The sequence below is a fragment of the Pelodiscus sinensis genome, chromosome 6 (assembly GCF_049634645.1).
Source record: "Pelodiscus sinensis isolate JC-2024 chromosome 6, ASM4963464v1, whole genome shotgun sequence".
Taxonomy (NCBI): domain Eukaryota; kingdom Metazoa; phylum Chordata; order Testudines; family Trionychidae; genus Pelodiscus; species Pelodiscus sinensis.
The window spans coordinates 117,818,895-117,842,688 of record NC_134716.1 but is presented as its reverse complement, the minus strand read 5'-3'; the positions used below and the strand labels follow the sequence as shown (position 1 = coordinate 117,842,688).

The 23,794-nt window shown below is 44.5% G+C and overlaps 1 protein-coding gene across 7 annotated transcripts in view; it reads left to right on the top strand.

Moving 5' to 3' along the window:
* Nucleotides 1–3,474: 3,474 nt before the first annotated feature.
* KATNAL2 (katanin catalytic subunit A1 like 2) overlaps nt 3,475–23,794 on the top strand; it is a 54,066-nt gene continuing 33,746 nt past the window's right edge. For 3 of the 7 annotated variants that reach the window (XM_006136759.4, XM_014580419.3, XM_006136757.4), the window contains exons 1-3: nt 3,483–3,680; nt 19,613–19,683; nt 21,519–21,685. In XM_006136759.4, the coding sequence (XP_006136821.2) occupies nt 3,630–3,680; nt 19,613–19,683; nt 21,519–21,685 (289 nt within the window). In that variant the 5' untranslated portion in view covers nt 3,483–3,629. Of the gene's footprint in view, nt 3,681–19,612; nt 19,684–21,518; nt 21,686–23,794 lie in introns of all 7 variants that reach the window. The other 4 variants (XM_025178277.2, XR_003086881.2, XM_006136758.4 and 1 more) reach the window with 4 other exon arrangements.

Genomic DNA, 23,794 nt, shown 5'->3' with positions numbered 1-23,794 from the left:
AACAATTTTTGTTGGAAATACACCCACTGCGTCTAATTTCTGAAATGGACTGAGGCCCTGCAGTTTGGAACAGCAAAACTTAGAAATGGAAGGCAGCAGCATAACTCAACCCTGTGTCTGTTGTATGAACCAATAAAAAAATCTGTATTGTTCTAAACTAGGCATGTTATCAGGTTAAAGTAAAATTTCCTTAGTTATAGTACTAATAGTAACAGCTTACAAAGAAAGTTAATTTATATTTATTCGTCACTGCTTACTTTTTGTACTTTGATGGGCTTTGACAAACACGCGAGCTCTGTTTCTCTTTCCTGTTCTCATACAGTGCTCCAAAGTAGTAGTTGCAAACACCAGGAAAATGTTTACTGTCAAGAAATACAATTGTTATATTGACCATTATTAATTTAAGTAAAATATTTATATTAAATGGTTTCATATGTTTTTCTCCTCTACTCATCTGGATTACCTGATTGCCCACTTCCTTGTAAGCCACTAAATTGCCAACTGCAACCATGAGCCTGCAACTTGTTCTGCATAGTTACAGGGACTTGCATCTGCAGAACCATCTGCAAGATAGGGGTTTGAGTTTTTACAAATACTTTACAACATAGAAAAAAACCAGCAAGCAAATGGTCTGGTAGCACTTTATAGACTAACAAAACATGGTATCATGAGCTTTTGTGGGCACAGCCCACTTCTTCAGATGACTGGAGTTATGATTAGAGGATAAAGAAACTCGAAATAAATAGGAGAAGGGAAGGGGGTGGGAAGTGTGTTAAACCTGTCACCTACCCCCCTATCTCTATGCATAAAGTATCAGGAGAAAGGGTGTTAAACCTGAGTAGATAAAGATGAAAGTCAGTGGATGGGTAAGTCAAGAAGGATACCATTTAGAAAGTAGTTAGCACCTTCATTGATAAAGTTTCCACCACCCCATATCTTGAATAAGTCCATAATTAATTGAATTGAATTTGCATATATATTGTAATTCCAAGTCTTCCCTGTCTATTTGGCTTGAGGAACTGGCCTGTGACAAGACCACCACCTTCAGAACTGTGAGATTATGGTTAGGTGAACAGAAATGTTCTGCCACTGGCTTCTGAGTATTTTCTTCATGTATATCCAATTTGTGTCCATTGATTCTTTCACGTAGAGAACATCCAGTTTGACCAATATATATAGTAGAGGGGCACTGCCAACAGTGCCTGCTATAATTCAGAATTCTTCAGGTCCCAGATTCTATGGCCTTTAAAGTTTCCAGTAAGGTAACTGGGTCCAACTCCTCGAGATAGGAACAGCGGGAAGAGGGAAACACTTCGATGGTTCATGGCTTATTTCCTTCTCCTTACCAAGCAACCTTCACCTTTGGTAGATAGTGTCCACATTTATGAGTAATGGCAGGATGTATGGAATTTTGTATGTGTCTATAGATTCCGGTTGTGCATTGCATCCTGCTATCATGTTTCACAGTTTAAGTACAATGATGCTTGATGCAGCTGTCTCAGTTTACGATTTTTCATATCCATGCCATCCACTATTCCCAGTACCACAGGAAAAAGTTTATTGAATAGTTGAATTCCTGCTTATCCCATCAGTCAGAAGGCCATGTAATCTTTGGAAATTAGAGCCCTTGGAAACTAGTGCAGGATGTGGGAGACAGTGGACTGTGTGAAGTTTATCAATCATGTCCTCTACTAGACACATAGGCTACGTCTACACTGGCCCCTTTTCCGAAAGGGGCATGCTAATTTTCAACTTCAGAATAGGGAAATCCACGGGGGATTTAAATAAAGATGTCCGCCGCTTTTTTCCGGCTTGGGGAAAAGCCGGAAAAAAGCATCTAGACTGGCCCAATCCTCCGGAATAAAGCCCTATTCCGGAGGATCTCTTATTCCTACTTCCATAAGCAGTCTTATCTGATGCACAGTAGAGATTTAAGATTGGCTTTACCAGTAGGGCCTTATTTCTATGCTAGTGGCTTGAAACATTTTTAATTAAGCCATCAGTTGTACTGAACTTGTTTTAAATTCAGTTGGTTCAGTGCTTCCACACCACCACCCTTAATTATCTTTGGATAAATTCATGCCATTTATACTTGTACTCTCCTAAACCAATTTAGCTTTTGTGCCCCCTACATATGGTCTGTCAAGACACACTCCTCCAGCCCCCATTATATCTTTCACATTATTCTCTATTCTATTCTTAACTGCCTGAGCCCCACTCCACCCTTAACACTCCCTATCAAAAATGCCTCTTTAACCACTAATCTCTAGGACATCTCATCTCCTTAGCTGATAAACCACATCAAGGTTTATCAGGTGCAGGTAGTGGTTTGTAAATGAGGGCATGTTCTGGGAGATGTCCCATATACCTCTGAATATACCTGCTGTGGACAGAGGATGAAAACAGGGGCTACATCTAGACTGGCATGATTTTCTGCAAATGCTTTTAATGAAAAAGTTTTCCGTTAAAAGCATTTGCAAAAAATAGCATCTCGATTAGCACAGACGCTTTTTCACAAAAGCACTTTTTGCAGAAAAGGGTCCGTGCCAATCAAGATGTGCTTTTGTGCAAAAAAAGCCCCCATTGCCATTTTCGCGATCGGGGCTTTTTTGCGCAAAACAAATCTGAGCTGTCTACACTGGTCCTTTTGCGCAAACACTTTTGCGCAAAAGGACTTTTGCCCGAACGGGAGCAGCATAGTATTTCCGCAAGAAGCACTGATTTCTTACATGAGATCGTCAGTGTTCTTGCGGAAATTCAAGTGGCCAGTGTAGACAGCTGGCAAGTTCTTCTGCAAAAGCAGCTGCTTTTGTGGAAAAACTTGCTAGTCGAGACACAGCCGGGGCGAGTGCCTTCTGAGATGTTCCAGGGCCATGAGACCATGCCCTGCTAGGAAGGGAGATAAGGGCAGGGCTGGAACTGTTGACAAGGGCCCTATGCTGCTTCTGCTCCGACGTGCAAAGAACTAATGGCAGAGTGGGCATGTACTGACAGCTGGCATGGAGTGAGGAGCTAATGGGGGGAACAGGGAACGGAACAAGAAGCTAATGGCAGTGGAGTTGGGCTGGGCCTGGGCACTGAGCTAATGGCAGGGTGGGCTGGGCATGGAATAAAGGCATGATGGGGTGGGGTCTAGGCTCATTCAGACCGGTGCCCAGGCCCGGTGTGGAGGAGGGATGCCTGCCCCCAGCTGCTCTCCGCGCCCAGCGGGGACAGGCAGCGCGGAGCAGGGCTCTATCCCGCACGTTCTCCGCACAGCCCAGGCTCAGCTGCAGACAGGGGCACGCGCCGTTGTCCGATGTGGTGATTGGCCAGTATCCCCGGCGGGCCTTGCCTCCCTATATGACGATTGGCCAGTAGGTCAAGCCGCTCGGGTTTTTTTTGTAATTCTGTGATTGGACAGTTCTAAAGACAATCCCCGCCTCCCGGCACTCTGATAGGTCAAGACAACGGACAACGCCCGCCACCCCGCCCGCTGATTGGTCAGCGCCTCAGACAGGCCCTCCCTCTCCACCCGAGCGGTGTGCCGATGAGTCGTTGTGGGGTCGGTGCCCGGTGTCTCCGAGTGGGTTTTACTTTCCCGCTTATACCGTGAGAGAAGCGGGTCTCTCTCCGCGTACCCCGCAACCATGGAGCTTTCCTACCAGACGCTGAAGACCACCCACCAGGCCAAGGAGGCGGTGAGTGCCCCCGAAAGGCCGCTGCGCTTCTCCGTTACTATGGAGACGGGGCAGCTGGGAGCGCCATGACCGCGCACGCGCAAAGAGAGACCGCCCTGCCGCAGGCGTTCTCGGTGCGCAGGCGCAGATAACAGCAGCGGGAGGTGTCCGTGCGTCCGCCTTTCAGTTTCGGGGCGCGGTATTGTCAGTCGTGGAGCGTCTCCTCAGGACTGGGCTCACCGCCCATGGCTGGGGGGAGTCCCCGGTGTCCGTACACCTGTGGGAATCCATCCTCCTGCTCAAGCAGAGACTCCAGTTCGCTGTGTGACTTCTCCCCCCCCCCCCCCCCCCCTTTACAGACTAACACAGGAGCTTGTTCGGCTGAGTGCATTCTGTCACCTGTCCCTTTATCGCCATCTGCTGCTTAACAGCAAATGTAGCCTCCATTGAATATTTGATACAATTTTTATGCTCCAGACTCCTTTGTATCAGTCTGGGCAAGGCATGAAATCCTTTTCTGATCCCATTGGAGATGGTATTACAACTCACACTTATTTCAGTAAGGCCAATGTTTCTCCACGAGTGGGACATGTAATGATGTCCCCCTTACAAAATGTGTTTCCTGTAAGTACTTGTATTACACAGTCCCTTTAATACAGTTAATGGAATGTTTGTACTTGCTTTCCACTATACTTAATCTTTGAACCGTTCCACTGTTAAATCACCCACCAAAGGGTGAGGTATAAGGGGTTTGGGTACACCCATAGCTCTGCAACAGTGCAGCTGCGGCGTTGCAGTACGTTTAGTGAAGACACTCTGTGCCAACAAGAAAGGACACTCTCTAAATGACTTAGCCACCTGCATTCTGCTACAAAGACCTTTTACATCTGCACTTGAAAGGGAATCCTCTGAACTGTCATTCATGTTAAAATTCGACACTTGCCAACAAGGACTTAACAAGAATTTGAATTATCTCACCCATTACCAAGACAGTTTCCCCAATTATCACCTCTAATACCATTAACTCACAAACATCCCACTCTCTCTACCTTTAATATCATCAATTCACAGACACTTACCTTCCTTCCTCCCCCTCCCTCCCCCCGCATCCCCCTTCTGTTCTGCAATGTGATTTGTCCTTTTCATATTTGTTCATTTTTTTTTAATTGTATCCTTTGGTATATATGGTTGTGACTACTTTCTTCCACTATTTGATCTGAGGAAGTGGGTCTGGCCCACGAAAGCTCATCATCTAATAAACCATCTTGTTAGTCTTTAAAGTGCTACATTGTCCTGCATTTTGCTTCAACTACCCCAGACTAACACGGCTACATTTCTATCACTGTGCCAACAAGAGACAGCTCTCTTGTAGGTATAACAAAAGCTCTCTGAGTGGCAAAAACTGTTGGCAGGAGACACTCTCCTACCAGCATAGTGCTGTCCACATTTGCACATATGTTTGTGTAACTTATATCATTCAGGGGGTGGCTTATTCACAGCCATAAGGCTACATCTACACTGGCAGCTTCTTGCACAAGAACTCTTTTGCAGAAGAGTTCTTGTGCAAAAACTCTTCCACAAGAGAGCGTCTACACTGGCATGTGCTTTTGCTCAAGAGCATCCATGCCAGTGTGGACGCTCTCTTGCACAAGAAAGCTCTGATGGCTATTTTAACCGTAGGGGCTTCTTGCACAAGAAATTCATGTTGCCTGTCTACACTGGCCTCTTCTGGAAGAGCTCTTGCGCAAGAGGGCTTCTTCCTGAGAGGGAGCATCAGAGTTCTTGCGCAAGAAGCCCTGATTTTCTACAGTATAACATCAGTTTACTTGCACAAGAACATGCGGACAGTGTAGACAGGTGGCATGTTTTTGTGCAAGAGTAGCCATTTTTGCGCAAGAACATACAAGGGTAGACATAGCCTAAGTGTAAGTTCATATTACAATAATAAATATATCATAGTTGTTGTTTTTTGTTTTGTTAAATTAATGAAGTCTTAGTAACGTAAGACATGACTTCAGCAAAATTGATCATATCTTTACTGAGGAGGGGAAGAGATCAAAGTTCTCTGAATGCCCATTGTGGAGTGTCTGGATTAGTAAAGTGAGAATGAATAGGGCTCTATTTATATTAGAGATCATAATTCATATTTGTAATTTTACATTTCAAATTAGAATGGCCCTAGCCTAGTGGTGGGCAACCTGCAACCCAACAGGGTTCTATATGTGACTTACAAGACACTTTGTTTACTGTTGCCCATATGGAGAGTTGCCAGATTCTGCTGGTTTCTGTCTGCATATTTTTTTCCTATGTGTATCGCTAAAGTGATACAAATGTAAAGCAAGGGCACATCATATGTGTGTGCTGATTGCATCCAACATTGACTGTAAGAGTCATGAGATCTCTCTGCATCCAAAGTGCTGCCACATTTCAATCAGCACACCCTACAAATTCTAGGTACACAAGTGCAGTAAGCAAAAGTACACAATCACAGGAGACGGTTTTGGTTATGACAGTCTTGTAGTCCACTGAGATGAAGGAGGGCCATTTGTGTGGCCCACTCTTAGCCAAGGTTGCCCATCCCTATTTGTTCTCATGTGCAGTATTTGTATTGTCAAATTATAAAAATATCACATCCTTAATGTTTATCTTTAATCTATAAAGGAACTGTCATGCACATTTCTCTCTGTGCTTCAGTTCCTTATCTGTAAAATGGAGATTTTGATGTTGACTGCCTCTGTAAGGGTACGTCTACACTACAGCGCTAGTTCGAACTAACTTAGTTCGAATTAGTTAATTCGAACTAAGCTAGTTCGAACTAACGCATCTAGAACTAAAAACTAGTTCGAACTAGCGTTTTGCTAGTTCGAACTAGTAAGTCCACATTGAGTGGACTCTGAACAGGGCTTAAGGATGGCCGGAAGCAGTGCCGGCAGGGCATAAAAGGAGGACTTAGAGCATGGAGATGCTGTCTCAGGCTAGCCGAGGGCTGCGCTTAAAGGGTCCCGACCCCCACCCCGGACACACAGTTCTAAGGGGTGCCCCGCTTGCAAAGAAGTTCTGGCTTGGAGTGCCCTGAGTGCCCACACTGGGCACATCACACCACTAGGCCATCAGCCCGGCTGCACTTGCCGCAGGCTGCCATCTGGGGAGAGGGAGTAATTGGGGGGCTGCAGGAGAGCTTCCACCCCCAGAAGCCCGCAGAGCCAGCCCAGTCCTCCCCATCGGGGGCTCGTACCCCATTCCTCCCTCACCTCCTTCCACTTACCCTTCCCTAGCCCCCCTTCTTATTGATGTACAAAATAAAGATAACGTTTCTTCCAACATTGACTCTGTCTTTATTGAAAAAAACTGGGGGAGACTGGGAAAAGGAGGTGGGAGAGGGGAAGAGAGAGGCTGGGAGAGGGGAGGGCAACTAACATGATCAGGGGTTGGGAACAGGTCCCAGATGAAGAAAGGCTACAGAGACTGGGACTGTTCAGCTTAGAAAAGAGGAGACGGAGAGGGGACAGGATAGAGGTCTCTAAAAGCAGGGGTTGGGTGGAGAGGGTGCATTCAGAAAAGTTCTTCCTGAGTTCCCATAAAGAAGGACTAGAGGACACCAAAGGAAAGGAATGGGTAGCAGGCTTGAAACTAGTAAGAGAAAGTTGTTGTTCTTGACAAAGCAAATAGTTAACCTGTGGAACTCCTTGCTGCAGGAGGCTGTGAAGGCTAGAACTAGAACAGAGTTTAAAGGGAAGTGAGATAAAGTCATGGAGGTTGGGGCCATGGAGTCCTATTAGCCAGAGGGTAGGAGTGGTGTCCCTGCCCAAAGTTTGTGGAAGGCTGGAGAGGGATGGCACGAGACAAATGGCTTGGTCACTGTCTTCGGTCCATCCCCTCCAGGGTCCCTAGGGTTGGCCGCTGTTGGCAGACAGGCTACTGGGCTAGATGGACCTTTGGTCTGACCCAGGACGGCCATTGTAAGCTCAGGGCTCAGTGTCGGGGGTCTCAGTGGACCCCCTTGATTTTCATGCACACCTGGTCCTGGGTGGCCAGGCTGGCAGCTCTCCTGCCCTAGACGGCCACTTTCCTGTGCCTAGTGCGGAGATCGTGGACGAGGTCCACGATGTCCGCACTAGCCCAGGAAGGTGCCCGCCTCTTGCGGTCCAGGGCAAGCTCCCGGGAGCCGCCAGCCTGGTCCCGGCAAGAGGGGGTGGGCTGGGGGGCATCGGGTGGGTGGCTCTGTGCCGTGCCAGGTGCAGGGTCTGCTAGCTGGGTGCTGGCAGGCTTGCACCTGGCACGGGCACCGTAGCCAGCCCGTGCCCCTTTAAGGGATCCGGGGCCGGGAGGGGGGCATAGAGTTTCCCTGGTGTTGGCCAGAGTGGCCACCAGGGAAACCTGGGGAGGGCTAGCCTCCCACTAGTTCGAACTAAAGGGCTACACAGCCCTTAGTTCGAACTAGCTAGTTCGAACTAGGCGTTAGTCCTCGTAAAATGAGGTTTACCTAGTTCGAACTAAGCGCTCCGCTAGTTCGATTCAAATTCGAACTAGCGGAGCGCTAGTGTAGCACCTATTAAAGTTAGTTCGAACTAACGTCCGTTAGTTCGAACTAACTTTGTAGTGTAGACATACCCTAAAACTCTTTGAGAACTACTAGGCTGTGTCTACACTGGGCCACTTATTCCAGAAAATCAGCCGCTGTTCCGGAATAAGCTGCGAGCTATCTACACTGGCCCTTGAATTTCCAGAAAAGCAACGATGCTCTACTGTACAAAATCAGCTGCTATTCCGGAAAAACTATTCTGCTCCCGCTCGGGCATAAGTCCTTATTCCGGAACACTGTTCTGGAAAAGGGCCAGTGTAGACAGCCCAGTAGTCTTTTCCGGAAAAAAGCCCCGATCGCAAAAATGGCGATCGGGGCTCTTTTCCGGAAAAGCGTGTCTTTATTGGCCACAGATGCTTGCCCGGAAAAAGGGCTTTTCCGGAAAAGCAGCCTGCCAATGTAGACGCTCCTTTTCCGGAAAAACTGAAAACGGAATAGTATTCCGTTTTAAGCATTTCCGGAAATTCATGCCAGTGTAGACACAGCCCTAATGAAAAATACTATATAAAAGCTAAGTATTATCATCATCATTACTATTACATGGCATTCTTATTGTGACTCCTATGTTTAGGCTATCTTACATTTTTCCATTATAAAAGACATTTGCAACCTTTTATGCAAATTCTAATATTGCCATTGTTTCCAGCAGGCCTCTTCAATTTGGCAGAGAGAAAATTATCGGGCTAGAGAAGAGTCTTTTATTTGTTTTGTCTAATACTATTCATGTTTAACTGTTCTATACTGTTGAACATTTGCCTTTTCCATTCTCTGCCTGTACTGTTCTGGGAATACCTGGGAGCAGCTGTATCCTTGGGGAGGTGGAGTCTGACTACACTGACACATGGCTTTAGCATTCCATTCCTCTTCCCTGTCCACCCCTATAAGAGCATAAGTTGTGGAAGAAGCTCTCACAATTCCTGTGGGCTGAAGAGGGGAGAACTGGGCCAATCTCCCCCAGAAATCCACAGTGAAGCCTCCTCCCCAGGAGTTGGTCTGGCAGGGGCTGATGGCTCTGCTCCCAGGGAGGTTTTGCTGCACAATATATAGCTAAGCTTTTATATTGCAGAGCCTAAGCTTTATACTGCAGAGCCTGCAGCGTGGGTAACTGTTTAATCACTGAGATTTTCAGTAGTTACATGGTTACCTTATTGCATGATTTTTAACTTCCCTAGTATGGCGAGAACAGAAAAGGAGCCAGGAAAGGCTGAGCTCTACCTACCTACCCACCCACACTGTGGACCTAGCGCATGTCCTCAGTGGCCTGTTCTGCCTCTGAGATTACAGGTTTGTCTTGCTGCTAGCTAATGGAAGATGCCCTGCAACTGGAGGTGTAATTTCTATCTCTGGAGACATACATGAGCTAGCTTTGATCAAATTAGTGTGTCAGAAACACTGATATAGTTGCAGTAGCACAAGCAGTGGTGAGGGATATCCAGCCAAATAGTCTGGTTGTAGCAAAGTAATCAGGCAGCTTATCCAAAGCAATGCTACTATTGCTAGTACTTTAGCTTGATCAAAACTACCATGTGTACCTGATACCTGAGTTGGAAATTATATCCCTAGCTGAAGGGTAGATGTACCCTTAGTGAAATGGTCCCAAAGTTGTGGGGTTTTTTTTGTTTTTGGTCATGGCCCCCTCCTTACCTGGTCCACACCCTTCCTTCTGGAGCTGTGGTTAGGGGACTGTGGCCATAGTTGTGGGGCTGAGAGCAGGGAGCTTTGGGCCATGGCAAGGAGTAGAACTGGGACCAGGGCTGGAGTTAAGTTGTGCCAGAGCAGGGCTGAGTGGTGCTTCTTTCCTGTCCCCACTAGGAGCTGGCCCAGGCTCTACTTTACCTCCTTCTCACCCCACAAATGTTCCTCCATGCCCTTCTATGGAGGTGTGCCCCACAGCGTGGGGACCACTGACTTAGTGAGTCCTGTATCTCAAGTGATAGAGGCTGTGCTACAGTCCTAAAGTTTCTGGATTGCACCCTACTGACATGATTGCGGGAGGGCAGTTGTTACATCATATAATTTGTTTTTTACCCTTTTTGTTTAAAAATATACAAATAGACAGGTATCCATGGGGATACCTAGATTGCAAAGCTAAGGATTAGAATGCTGGTAAATGCCAGGCTTATTGTTGCCCATGCAACTTCAGTTCAGGTCCTTTGTGTATATGTATTATGAGACAATCTTTAATTACAAGATCACATACTATTTTTTTCCACCAGACCTTTGCCTTATTCAGTGCATAGGCTGGATGCACACAGGCACAGAATTAAAGTGGCAAGGACATTTTGACTGAAGTACTTTGCAATTAGTATTTTACATTATAAAGTATCCTACATATACAACATTTAGAAATAGGATTGCGTAGGAATAGGATTGCATAATAATGAAGAATTTTAGAGTTAAATTAATCCCCAGTACACATGGAGTTACAATGAAATGAGTGGAGCTACACAAGAAACTAATTTGGACCGTACACTGTATCTTTTTAAAAAAATGGAATTAAGTGTGGGAACAGTTCCGTTTTAAAATTAAACTGGATTACACAAACTCATGTCTTTTACAGCTACAAAGAAATGAATACATGACACTTTTATTTTGTTAATTTAGAAAAAAACACTAAGTGTTGGAGCTAATTAGTGAAGTGCTCAACTATTTAGCTTTTAAAACAAGATCGTGTTTAAGTGCCTTAAGCTTTTATTAATTGCATGGACCCAAAAAATCCTGGATAGTAATTGAAAATGTAATTACATGCATTTTTTGTTCTTCTAAGCATAGGAGCTTATTAAACTTTAAACACTTAAACATCTATTGAAATACCAATGACTATAAACAATATGCTATTCTAAATACTAATTAAACAGCAAGACTAAATCACTATAAAGCTAAACTGAATTTTAAATAACTTTTTACTTGTAAGTGCTGATTTTCTTTCACACATGCATAAGATGTACTGCTTCTTTAATAACCAGAGCTGAAGTCCCTATGTGATAGTATATTGCTTTCAGGCTGGTTGTTTGTATGGGACAGATAGGGTGACTGAGAGGTTCGTTAGACTTGTTATGCAATAGAACAGTGTTTCTTAAACTTTTTAAGACTGAGGAACACCAAGGATTTTTGGTTGAGTGGGGAAAAAAAGGGGGTTGTAGGGAAGTTATTGGGGGTGGGGGGTGGAAAAGGTCTAGGGGGAAGTTACTTTGAGCACAAAAATAAAAAAAGTTTGCTTGCCCCTTTAAGGGTGGCCATTTTGAATTCTGTTGTCCGCAACATACCTCCAACTGCCTCGCGGCACACCAGTGTACCTCAGAACACAGTTTAAGAAACACTGCAATAGAAGATCCACTCTATAAGGTTTTCAGTAGCTTCAGCTCCTTTTGACTTGAGCGGGACTCCTTAGCATGTCATAGGATTGAGGTCATCATCTTTATATTTTTGGTTCTGATCCAACCTCAATTGATTGTGAATGAAAGTTGCTATCATCTGATAGGGCGATAATATGAAATGTTTTGGTAGTCTTAGGGCTTGCCTACACAAACATTTAAATTTGCAGCAAGCTGGAGTGTCAAACTATTTCTCACTTTGCTGTTGTGGACTGTGTGTGAACCCTACTGATGAGCATTAATAGTTTATTAGTGCACTTTGATCTCTTCCTCATTGAAATAGGACTAGGTCAGAGCACATTAATGAACAGTCATGCCTCAGGAAGGTCCACATGGACAGTTGGTTCATAGCAGGCTAGCAATGGGTATATTCACAATTGTTTGTGTAGACAGGCCCTTAGTTGAGTTCTTGTTGGACAGGGTCTACACCACAAAATTAACCATCACAATGGGCAATCTTCTTATCAGTCTCACCAAAGGACAAACACTGGACCATAGAAAACTATTCTCCCATTTTTAGGAGGTTTCTTCACTGGGGAATTTTTGGCAAAAAGGCCTACAGCTGCTTTCAACAGTAATGTAAGCTGCCTTACACTTACAGCATGCCTACCGGATCCAGACCTGTACAAGACACAGCTATGTCTACACTGCAGGCTTCTTTTGGAAGAAGCTTTTCTGGAAGAGAAAAACTTCCTCCAAAAGAAGGAATCCACACTGCCAAAGCTCATTGAAAAAGCGATCTGCTTTTTCAAAAGATAGCATCCACACTGAATGAACGCTATCTCGCATGTAAGCTGTGATTACTAGGGGAGGAATGGCCACCAGGGCACCTGTGCTTTTTCCTCTTTCCTCTTCCCCATTCACACACACCTTTTTCCGAAAGAGCTCTTTTGAAAAAAGGCTTCTTCCTTGTAGAAAGAGGTTTACCAATGTCAGAAAAACCCCTCTTTTTCTTTCGAAAGAACACAATTGCAGTGTGGATGTAATTGAAGTTTTTTTTGGAAAAACGTCTGTTTTTTCAAAAAAAAAACCAAACAAAACTCTGTAGTGTAGACATACTCACAGTGGAGAAAGTGGTATTGCCACAGGAACCTAGGTTTCCAATGTGAATGTTCTAACCACTAGGTTGTAAAGCAATTCATGCAGTCTCTGGCCCAGTGAATATTTAAATGTTTTATATAAAATAGAGACACATCATCAGGAGAGATTGAGACAAACCTTTCCCTCCTCCCCAATACACTACAGCCCCGTGGTTAAGGAATTCTCTTCGGAGGAGGGAGGTTTAAGGTCAGACAGAGGGGGATTTGAACACAAGTCTCCCTACAGCCCCAAGCTAATAGGTATATGAGCATCTTCAGTACTAATAACTACAACTCCTTTTTTACCTCTCAAGCTCTAATTACAGAGGACAAGTCTTAGAATGAATTGTAAAAAGGCCCCAATTTTAAGATTATTTGTAAAACACTGTCTGAGAGAACTGCTCATACCATCTGCTCCACAGTTTGTTTTAATTTTCTGAGAATATGTCAAAGTTGCTCCACCTTCTCTTTCAGAACCCATGCTAATGTACTTGTGATTGTCCAGGCATGTTACCTCAGACTAGGAATGTTAGACAGATAGAGGGTAATAGAATAGTCGATTAATTTTTAGTGGTTAGTTGACTCTTCTGTAGTCCCCATGGGCAGAGCCAACAGCCAGTGCAATTCGGCCCCACTCCTGGGAAGCCCCCTGCTGCCCCACACTGCTGCCTCTGATAGCAGTTCCCTATGGACAGCGCTTGGACCCCCTGTGGACAGGGGCTTTGCGGCAACCTCCCCTGTCCCTCCTCCCCATCCCCCGACAAACACCCCCTTGCGCTGTTGCCTCTGATAGAGGCAGCAGTGTGGGGGAGGGCAGGCCCCACTGAGGAGCTCAGTGATACAGAGGCAGCAAGGTGAAGGGGGAAATGTGAATAGTCAACTAGATAAGCCTAGGTTTATTGGTTAATCGTCTAGTTGACTACTCATTCACATCTCAGATGGGATTTAATAATAATAATCTGTACTTTTCATCCTCTAAGTTATATATAAAATATTAATATTCACAATGCCACCTGGATACAGGAAAGTATTGTTGCACTTGAATTAAGGACTGGGAAACTAAGGCAGAAGGAGTTGTAACTTTCCTGAGCAACAGAAGTAGGGTGTGTTAGAATTCAAATTGCAATTTAATGCCGCTTTTTAAACTGCCTCATATTTTTCCATTTAGTAATCTGAAAGTTTATACACCATTACTTAAGTAAAATGAGAAACACATAAATTTTCAAATCCTGGGAAAATGTAATGTAAAAAATTCCTCTTTTTCCACTAGATGGCTCTGCACTGATATCAAACTTCCAAGGGAAAAAAGTATGATAGCCCTGTCAAACCCCTCCCCTGCTGCCCAGCTTTTCTACAGATTAATAAAAGCCTTCTGAAATACAGAAAGGGATAGTCACCATCTTTAAAATAAAATAGCTGCTCAAATTATCTCAAATACATAAGTCAATACCCTGATATTACTTAGATACCACCCACCATCCTGCACCAAGTGATTCAATCCATCATGCTGTCATTTTAGACCAAGGCTGAGCAAAATATGGTCTGTGGGCTGGATTCAGTCCACCAAGCTGCCGGGTCTGGCCCACAAGAGTCTCACGCACTCCCTGCGTCCCCCACCCTCACTCGGCATGCAGTGAGGCCAGCTGCAGAGCCACATGCTTTTGTGAATGCTGAGCCTCCCTTCCCCCCACCCCTCTCGAGAGGGGGCAGAGGTTTCTCACACTGCTCCAGCCCCAATAGCTCCCATTGGCCGGTTTCTGGCCAATAGTAGCTGCCTATTGGTAGGATAGGCAGCATGTGAAGTGACCCTCCCACTTCATCCCCCAGGATCAGTGTTTGCAGCAGCAAACAAGGACCCTGTAGATGCTCTGAACAGTACAGGAGTGTGGAGGGCAGGGACCCCGGTTATGGAACCTGCTGGACTCCTGGCTGGGAGCCACCCAGCAGTGTTCCCTCTAAGGTGCTTACCTGCGTGGGCACGCACTGAGAATTTGAAGCAGCCACCACATGGCCTTAGTCCTAGCTTCAGCCCTTCCCTAGGGCTGGAGATGCGGGCCGCATGATGGGCAGCAGCAGCTGTTACAGAGGCCCTGGTAGGAGCCGGAGCCGTGTGGCAGGTGGCTGGCAGCTGCTCCAGTGCCCCTGGCAGGGGCCAGAGCTGGAGCCATGTGGCAGGTGGCCACTCCAGGCTGCTCCAGTGGCCCAAGCTGTAGCCAGAGTCATATGATGTGTGGTGCACAGATCTTGGGATCAGCTGGGGAGTGACCCTGGGCTCTGCATGGCATTTCAAAGCGGCAGTGCAGCATGGAGCCCAGGGTCAGTGGGGGACTCTGAGTGGGACTTCCTGGGGGCTGCATACGGAGTTCTGCATTCCTTCTTTGAAATGTACAAGAGCCCCAGGACTGCAGAAGTGTTTATCGTTGAGTAGTTGATGCAAATTTCATCGACTACTGGACTAGTCAATTACTCAATATTTAACATCCTTACTCCCAGCCAGATCCTGCCTCTGGCACCCAAACCCCTCCCTCCCCCACCCCATGTAACCCAAACCTTATGCACCCCTCTCCAGCCCCCATACATTTTCCCAGACACTGCATCCCCTCCTATGCTCTTCCTCAGGCCACAACTGCCTCCAAGACCTTGCACCCAATCCGCTATCTCTGGTCAAAGCCCAAATCCCTGCACCCCCTCCTGCACTCCTGTCCCAGGTTACGACCCCCTCCCATATCCTCCTTCTACACCCCTTCCCCAGGTCTGAATCCTCTTCTGCACCCATACCTCTCCCAGACCCTGCACTTCAATCACCTGTCATAGGTCACTACCTGAACCCCTATCCCAGATCACACTCCCTTCCAGATCCTGCACCCCATCCTGTACCCCAGTTCACAGCCTCAGATCAGTCCCCTCCTTCTACCAAACTCCCTCCCATATCCCACACCCCAATCCCTTACCCCAAACTTCCTTCTGCACCCAACCTCCATCCTAGACCCCTGCACCTACTACATTAATATAATGCACGAGGGCAGCCCTTGTTCCCTTACCAAATTCTTGGAGTGCGTCCCCCCCCCCCCTGTCAAAAACTAGTGCCCACTCCTGTTTTAGACCCTTTCCTGAACCTGGGCCAGTATGTCCCTGTTATCTGTAGGGAGTATGTGAGTACCAAGGTCCTTTTTAATGAGGTGTTGTTACCATCAGGGCCGGCTTTAGGAAGTGCGGGGCCCAATTTGAACTGTTTTGGCGGGGTCCTCCACCCCAGAATTTTTTATTAAGCCAAAAAAAAAAAACCACCACAACCACCCACAAATATCACATCAAGTAGATCTGATCAAAATGTGTATCTATATAATTGAACATTTAAAAAAAATGCCATCCTTTGTTATGCAAAATTTTACACAAAATTAAATCAGTTGCCTTAAGTGTAGGTCAAATATTTTCAATTGCGAACTATCCAATTTTTTCAATAAAGTTTAAAGTTTGATTTTTAAAAAGTTACCAGAGAGCGTTGCAGTTTTCTGTTACATTGATTTACTTTTTAAATAGCAAAAATGGAGTCTTTGTTAAGAAAGTCAGTTCTGTGGTCAAATTCCAGTCCTTAGTGATTTCAGCACCAATTATTTCACTAGGTAATATGGTAACTCACCACCATTGCCTCCTTTGCACTGCCCTTCACCACAGTGCCTGCATGTTGAGTTCAAGGTCAGTCTACACAAGATTTTATCAATGATTTTTGCTTAAGCGATCACTGAGACAAGACAAGGACTCTCAATTGATTCTAGTCAGCTCTGCCCTTAAATACTGGGGCTGTGTCTACACTGGCATGAATTTCCGGAAATGCTTAAAACGGAATACTATTCCGTTTTCAGTTTTTCCGGAAAAGGAGCGTCTACATTGGCAGGCTGCTTTTCCGGAAAAGCCCTTTTTCCAGAAAAGCGTCTGTGGCCAATGTAGATGCGCTTTTCCGGAAAAGAGCCCCGATCGCCATTTTCGCGATCGGGGCTTTTTTTTCCAGAAAAGACTACTGGGCTGTCTACACTGGCCCTTTTCCGGAACAATGTTCCGGAATAAGGACTTATGCCCGAGCGGGAGCAGAATAGTTTTTCCGGAATAGCGGCTGATTTTGTACAGTAGAGCATCGTTGCTTTTCCGGAAATTCAAGGGCCAGTGTAGACAGCTCGCAGCTTATTCCGGAAAAGCGGCTGATTTTCCGGAATAAGTGGCCCAGTGTAGACACAGCCTGGATGTAAAGTGTCAGATATAATTGAGGACTCCCAAATAGACTCTACACTACCAGAAATAAAACCTGTTTCCATCTTCTGTGACTTTTAGCTAGATGTGACTCACTATCCTCTGCTTAGTGTTCAAGTTATGGTAGACCCTAAGCCAGGTAATATTAAGTTCAGGTCTTTTAATCCTACAATATGGATAACAACATTTCATTCTCCCAGCTCCAAGTCTCCCCACTCCAAGGACTGGGCTCCTACATCTCATGTTCAGAACTGACTAGGACACTTATGATCAGATTTTCAAAGGTGTGTAAAGATCAGATAGATATCTTTGAAGATCCGAGTTGGGAACTGTCTCTTTAGGAGCTTAATTGCCTTTGAAAATCTGAGCTTAGATTTCCAAGTCCAATTTTCAAAAATGACTTTAGTCACTCAAGTGCTTTTGCAAATTTTAACTGGGGGCCTAAAGAGACAAAAATAGACAAAAGGCAGGAGATATGGTATTCCTTTTAAAAACGTGTGACATCTATTTTTAACTAAATTTTATATTATTTTTCTCTCAAGGGCAACTGATCCCTCTGTCCCCCTCACTACGCCACTGCCCCCCCTGCAGATCTATCATCTTATGCATGTGCAAGATCTGTGAGAGCCATCCCATGAATCTGCAGTTAGTGTCTGTGGCGCCTGCTTTTGGGTCGTGCTTCAATGCTGCCCCATTCATCTCCAAAGAGGGGGCTTCCCAAAGCAGGCCCTTGTTGCAGACTCCCACGGCATCCACAGGTCCAGTCTCCTTTCAATGGGCCCACTCCCCAGGGCTCATTGATCTTGGATCTGGCTTCCATCCCCTCTCCAACTCCTATCAGAACTACTGTGCCCTCCTAACTTAGGAAAAGAATAAATAGGAGGATTGGAAATTAACCCACCCAGTCTCATGTCCCCTAGGCAGGGAATGAGCCATCTACATTAGGCCCCAGCTGGAGTATCGTGTCCAGTTCTGGGCATCACATTTCAGGAAATGTGGAGAAACTGGAGAAAGTTCAGAGAAGATCAACACAAATGAGGAAAGGTCTAGAGAACATGAGATATGAGGCAAGGCTGAAGAAATTGGCCTTGTTTACCTTGGAAAAGAGAAGACTGAAAAGGGACATGAGAGCAGCTTTCAAGTATTTGAAAGAGTATCATAAGGAGGAGGAAGAAAAATTGTTCTGCTTGGCCTCTGAGGTTAGGATGAGAAGCAATAGGCTTAAATTGCAGATATTTAAGACCAGGTTAGACAGACACCTGTCAGGGATGAGCTAGGGCAACTCAACTTTGGAAGCCCCAGGGGCCACACTGATACTTGCAGAACATGCTGAGGGTCTCAACTTAAGTGTGGTTGCATATGCAAGCAAATATATACAAATAGCTTCTCTCACACTGACAGGCATGAATACAAAGATTAAGCCAAGACTACACAACACACAGGCCCCATTTAAGTCAGTTCTGCTGATATTAAAAGCATTTCCGGAAAATCATGCCAATCTAGACGCAGCCATGGTTGGTAGCCAGGGAGGCTCCATTCACTGCTCTGGCATCTGTGGTCACAAGGGCAGTGTGCAGAACTTCCTAGGGGCTGCAGAGACCTTGAGGTTGTTTCCAGGAGCTAAGCAGAGCCATGATGGGAGGGAACCCACTGGTCTTAACCCCTGGTACTCACTGTGCCAACAGCAGGGATTTTAATGATTTGATCAGCAATGCCAGTTGAAACCTCCAGGGTCTCTTTTCGACTGAATGCTTGGCAACCCTAAGCCCACTTCCTGGGGGAACAATGAGACAGAGTGGTGAGAGCTAGAAGAGGTGTGTTTTATCCTATCCTTTTGCCTTTTCTATATATACTAGCCAATTAGCCCGTCATAAGACGGGATTTTCAGGTCTCTCCTCCATGTCGGTCTTCTCTCCTGAGCCTCCGGTCTCTCGCTCCGTCTCTCTCCCTCTCTCCTCCTCTTCCTACTGCCTCCCCCCGCCCCCCCAGCTCTCCTCCGCCTTCTGCTTCTCTCTCCGTCTTTCTTTCTCTTCTCCTCCCCCTCCTGTCTGTTACTCTCTCTCTGCTCTCCTCTGTCTCCATCGGGGATGCATGAGTGGGGCAGGCAGCATCCTGGGATCTGCATGCACCTGGGTGAATCCGGCTCCCCACCGGTGGATTCCCTCTCCCCACCCCCAGCCAGCCAGTTCCTCCTCCTGATTTTCCATAGCCAGCCTCGCTACCCTGACTCCCACCCCGACCAGCTTTGCTTTCCGCCGGTTGCCCCTCCCCTGTTCCTCTCCCGGCCGGTCCCTCCCCCCTCCCGCCCCTGATCAAGGGTGTCTGTTTTTTTTTTTTTGTTGTTTGTTTTTTTACACCCTACCCCAGTGCTGCATGGGGAGCGCGGCCACTTGCTCCCCCGCTGCAGCCCAGCTGAGCAGCGCAGAATTCAGCTGAGCACCACGGTGAAAGGCAAGAGCGCCCGCCAGAGGCAAGACTGTAACGCTACAGCGTTACAGACTCTCAGGCATTGGGCTACTATATATAAGATAAAGCATGCTGCTTCACAGTTCTTACATGCTGTTGTCTTTATTTAATTGCATTTATTTGGACAGGCTACATTTTGATGCTCTTTGTAACTATAAATAGAAGCTGATTATTACATTTGATCTAGAATTTTGTCTTCATTCACAGGACGACATGCGGACAGACGCTCGTAGAAAAAATCTTCTCATTCTAATTTTCCATTACTTAACAGAGGAAGGGTATGTTATCTAAACAAAAATACACTACAGTTGTATAGTTGTGTGTGTTTCTGGCCTTTCATGTGCAATTCTGCCTTCTGGTGGATGCAATGGAAACCCTGCTCTGCTAATTATATGGCTCTGCAGTGGCTGCAGTGTCTTTAGTATGAGCATATAATATGGATATTTTGCTTATATTTATTTCAGTTTATGGAATAAAAAAAACGTATCTGGTATTACTTAGACATTTTTTAAATGCTCTGTAAGGGCTGCTTGACCTTTATGATGTGTAACAAAGATCTGAAAGGTTTTTTTTTAAAAAAACAGCTTCCTCCGTGTGTTGACATTCCTTGTATTGATAGGAATGGTCTTTTGTTTTTATTGGAGAGGTATTTCTGGGCTCAGGAAATGAGAATTGAGAGTTTTCAAGTTTTAACTGAATTTTTAACCAAGACCTCTTTTCTCCCAAATATTCATGAGATGCTGGATTTAAATAGGTGTAAACAAAAATAAGATCAAAATAATGCTGTTCACAGAAACCAGGAGTAAGTAGAAATACTATTTTGAGGAAGTACAAATGGTTATTTTGTTTAGTGAACATGGACAAAATGGAAGTCTGGGAGTGAGCTTAAATCAGGTATATCAGCATTGTGTACAATTTCCATTATTTTTAATGGATGTTACAGTAACACTGAGGCAGGTTCATATATGGGTTTTTAAAGCCATAAATGTGTTTTGTAGAAAAGCATAATTTTATTAATGGAATACATTTGGGACTAGAGATCAGTTTTGTCCTGACTTTCACTGATTTTATTTTGTGGTTTTGAATAAGTATTTGGGTAAAATTTTCAAAAGCTCTGGCTTTTCTTTTTCTGATGCAATTGCAAAAATTTGCCCCTGCATTTTTACGTTTGTAGTTGTGATTTGCATTGAAATGAAGTAAGAAGTATAGGCAGTATGATTTGCACTTGGGTTTGAGTTTCTGGGTACAAAAGGGAAGATACAAAATTACCAGCTAGAGACATAGCAGTTTTATCCCTTCATCTCTGCAGACCTGATTCTGATCTCAGTTGCAAAAGTATGAATCTCATATAGCTATGAATTTATTCAAATAGTGTTACTCTAGGTAAACAATAGTGTAGCTGACATCTGAATCTGGCTCTCTCTTTTTCCCCATCAGTAAAATGGGGACAAGTTTCTCAGAGACATTGTAAAGTTTAACTGGTTAATATTTGCACAAAAGTTTGAAGATAAAGGGCCAGATATACCACACTGATTATTCTTCTTTGTTTTTAAATTAATTGATATAAGCTAATAATAATGTGGCAGGAAGTTTAGGTAGATAAGATTCAATTCTGGATGTCAGCAGAACTGGTGCCTTGTCACAGTTTTGTTACTAACTTTTTGGAAGCACTTTGAAACCAGTAAATCAGGTGGGAAACTTAAGGCCCAAGGACTGGATGTAGCCCCCAGCATGTCTGGATCTGGCCCCATAGGCTCCGGAAGGGTCCCCCCAAGATTAGAGAGCCCATGCTGGCACACCAGCCTCTCTACCCCACTGCCCCACTGCAGAGTTGGAGCACACAAAATCTACCAGGCTGGGCCTCCTTAGACTCTGGTGTCTTTCTCCTTCTCAGTTGGGGACCACGTCAGTGAAGGTTTGTTTGAGGGTCGGTGGCCCTCAACCGAAAAAAGGTTCCCGACCCCTGCTGTAAATAAAAAGTGCTTATAATTGCTTCTGGTTATTAGTTATGTAGGGTTTCTACAGCTGGAACTATAACATGTTTCCTTGTATGGAATTTCTCTCAAATTATAAAATAATTACATTCAATTGTATGTTCTTTGTAAATATCCAGATATGTTGATGCTGCAAATGCTTTGGAACAAGAAACCAAATCAGCATTACGTCGCTTTGAAGTCTGTGACAACATTGATCTTGAGACTATTTTGATGGAATATGAAAGCTATTACTATGTAAAATTTCAAAAATACCCTAAAATTACCAAAAAGGCCTTAGACTCTGGTACGTGACTATGTTTCATAAAGAAAGCTTTTGAACTTCTGTTTCTCATAGTTTTAAAATTGGTTGTGTACTAAAATACCCAACACTTCTCTGGCTTCTCCTTATTTAATGTTATTTTCCCTGTCCCCATGCTCTCAAATGATTATAGAGCTAGAGGGCTAGTGGTTAGAACATGGGACTGGGATTCAGGAGATCTATGGCTTGTTTCCCTTTTTGCCTCTCATTCCTACAGGAATAAGAGTAAGTAAGAGAGTATGATGATGATTATCCTTCTTTATTAATACATCCCAGAATCATGTTTGCTTTCTTTGCAACAGCATCACACTGCTGACTCGTAGTTGACTTGTGGTCCACTATAACCCCTAGATCCCTTTCTGCCGTACTCCTTCCCAGACCGTCGCTTCCCATTCTGTATGTGTGAAACTGATTGTTCTTTCCTAAGTGGAGCACTTTGCATTTGTCTTTATTAAACTTCATCCTATTTATCTCAGACCATTTCTCCAATTTGTCCAGGTCATTTTGAATTATGACACTATCCTCTAGATTAGTCGCAATCCCTCCCAGCTTGGTATCATCTGCAAACTTAATAAGTGTACTTTCTATACCAATATCTAAATTGTTGATGAAGCTATTGAACAGAGCCGGTCCCAAAACAGACCCCTGCGGAACCCCACTTGTTATGCCTTTTCAGCAGGATTGTGAACCATTAATAACTACTCTCTGAGTACGGTTATCCAGCCAGTTATGCACTCACCTTATAGTAGCCCCATCTAAGTTGTATTTACCTAGTTTATTGATAAGAATATCATGCGAGACCATATCAAACACCTTACTAAAGTCTAGGTTTATCACATCCACCGCTTTTCCCTTATCCACAAGACTCGTTATCCTATTAAAGAAAGCTATCAGATTGGTTTGACATGATTTGTTCTTTACAAATCCATACTGGCTGTTCCCTATCACTTTGCCACTTTCCAAGTGTTTACAGATGATTTCCTTAATTATTTGCTCCATTATCTTCCCTGGCACAGAAGTTAAACTTAACTGGTCTGTAGTTTCCTGGGTTGTTCTTATTTCCCTTTTCATAGATGGGCACTATATTTGCCCTTTTCCAGTCCTCTGGAATCTCTCCTGTCCCCCATGATTTTCCAAAGATGATACCTCCTCTGTCAGCTCCTTGAGTATTCTAGGATGCATTTCATCAGGCCCTGGTGACTTTCAGGCATCTAACTTTTCTAGGTGATTTTTAACTTTGTCCTTTTTTTTATTTTACCTTCTAAAATTACCCCCTTTCCACTAGCATTCACTATGTTAGGCATTCCTACAGACTTCTTGGTAAAGACCAAAACAAAGAAGTCATTGAGCATCTCTGCCGTTTCCTGTTACTGTTTCTCTCTCTTCACTGACCAGTGGGCCTACCCTCTCCTTGGTCTTTCTCTTGCTTCTAATGTATTTATAAAACGTCGTCTTATTTCCCTTTATTCCCGTAGCTAATTTGAGCTCATTCTGTGCCTTTGCCTTTCTAATCTTGCCCCTGCATTCCTGTGCTGTTTGCCTATATTCATCCTCTGTAATTTGTCCTACTTTCCATTTTTTATATGACTCCTTTTTTATTTTTAGATCATTCAAGATCTCGTGGTTAAGCCAAGGCGGTCTTTTGAACATGGTATCATGTTCTTGTGTGTGCTTGTATAAAGCTTATTTTTTAAAAATGCCTGCAATAATTTAAGGCTTAATAGAGCATCTTCTGGGTGTGACATTTGTATTGTGGTGGCATCTGGCTGTGTTAAGGCAAAGTGATGAAAATGGTGTGTGAGAGCACCTTTGTTCTAAGGACAGACTCTTTAAGTGTTATTGGTTGCACCACTAAATCTGTTCTAATTTGGCCAAGGGTAAAAGATATTATTATCCAATTACCATTCAATGCTGTGTATGAAATTAGTTTCGTTTAGTGGGCTCAGTCAAATTCCTAGTGAAGAAAGGTCTGTATCATAGTAACCAGTATCAATTTGGCACCTTGTTTGTAATTTCGGGAGAGAGTCCAAAGACTGAATGGAACAAAAATCTTAATAAGTCCGAACTACTCTCTCCACTAGTCTTTTCAGGGCT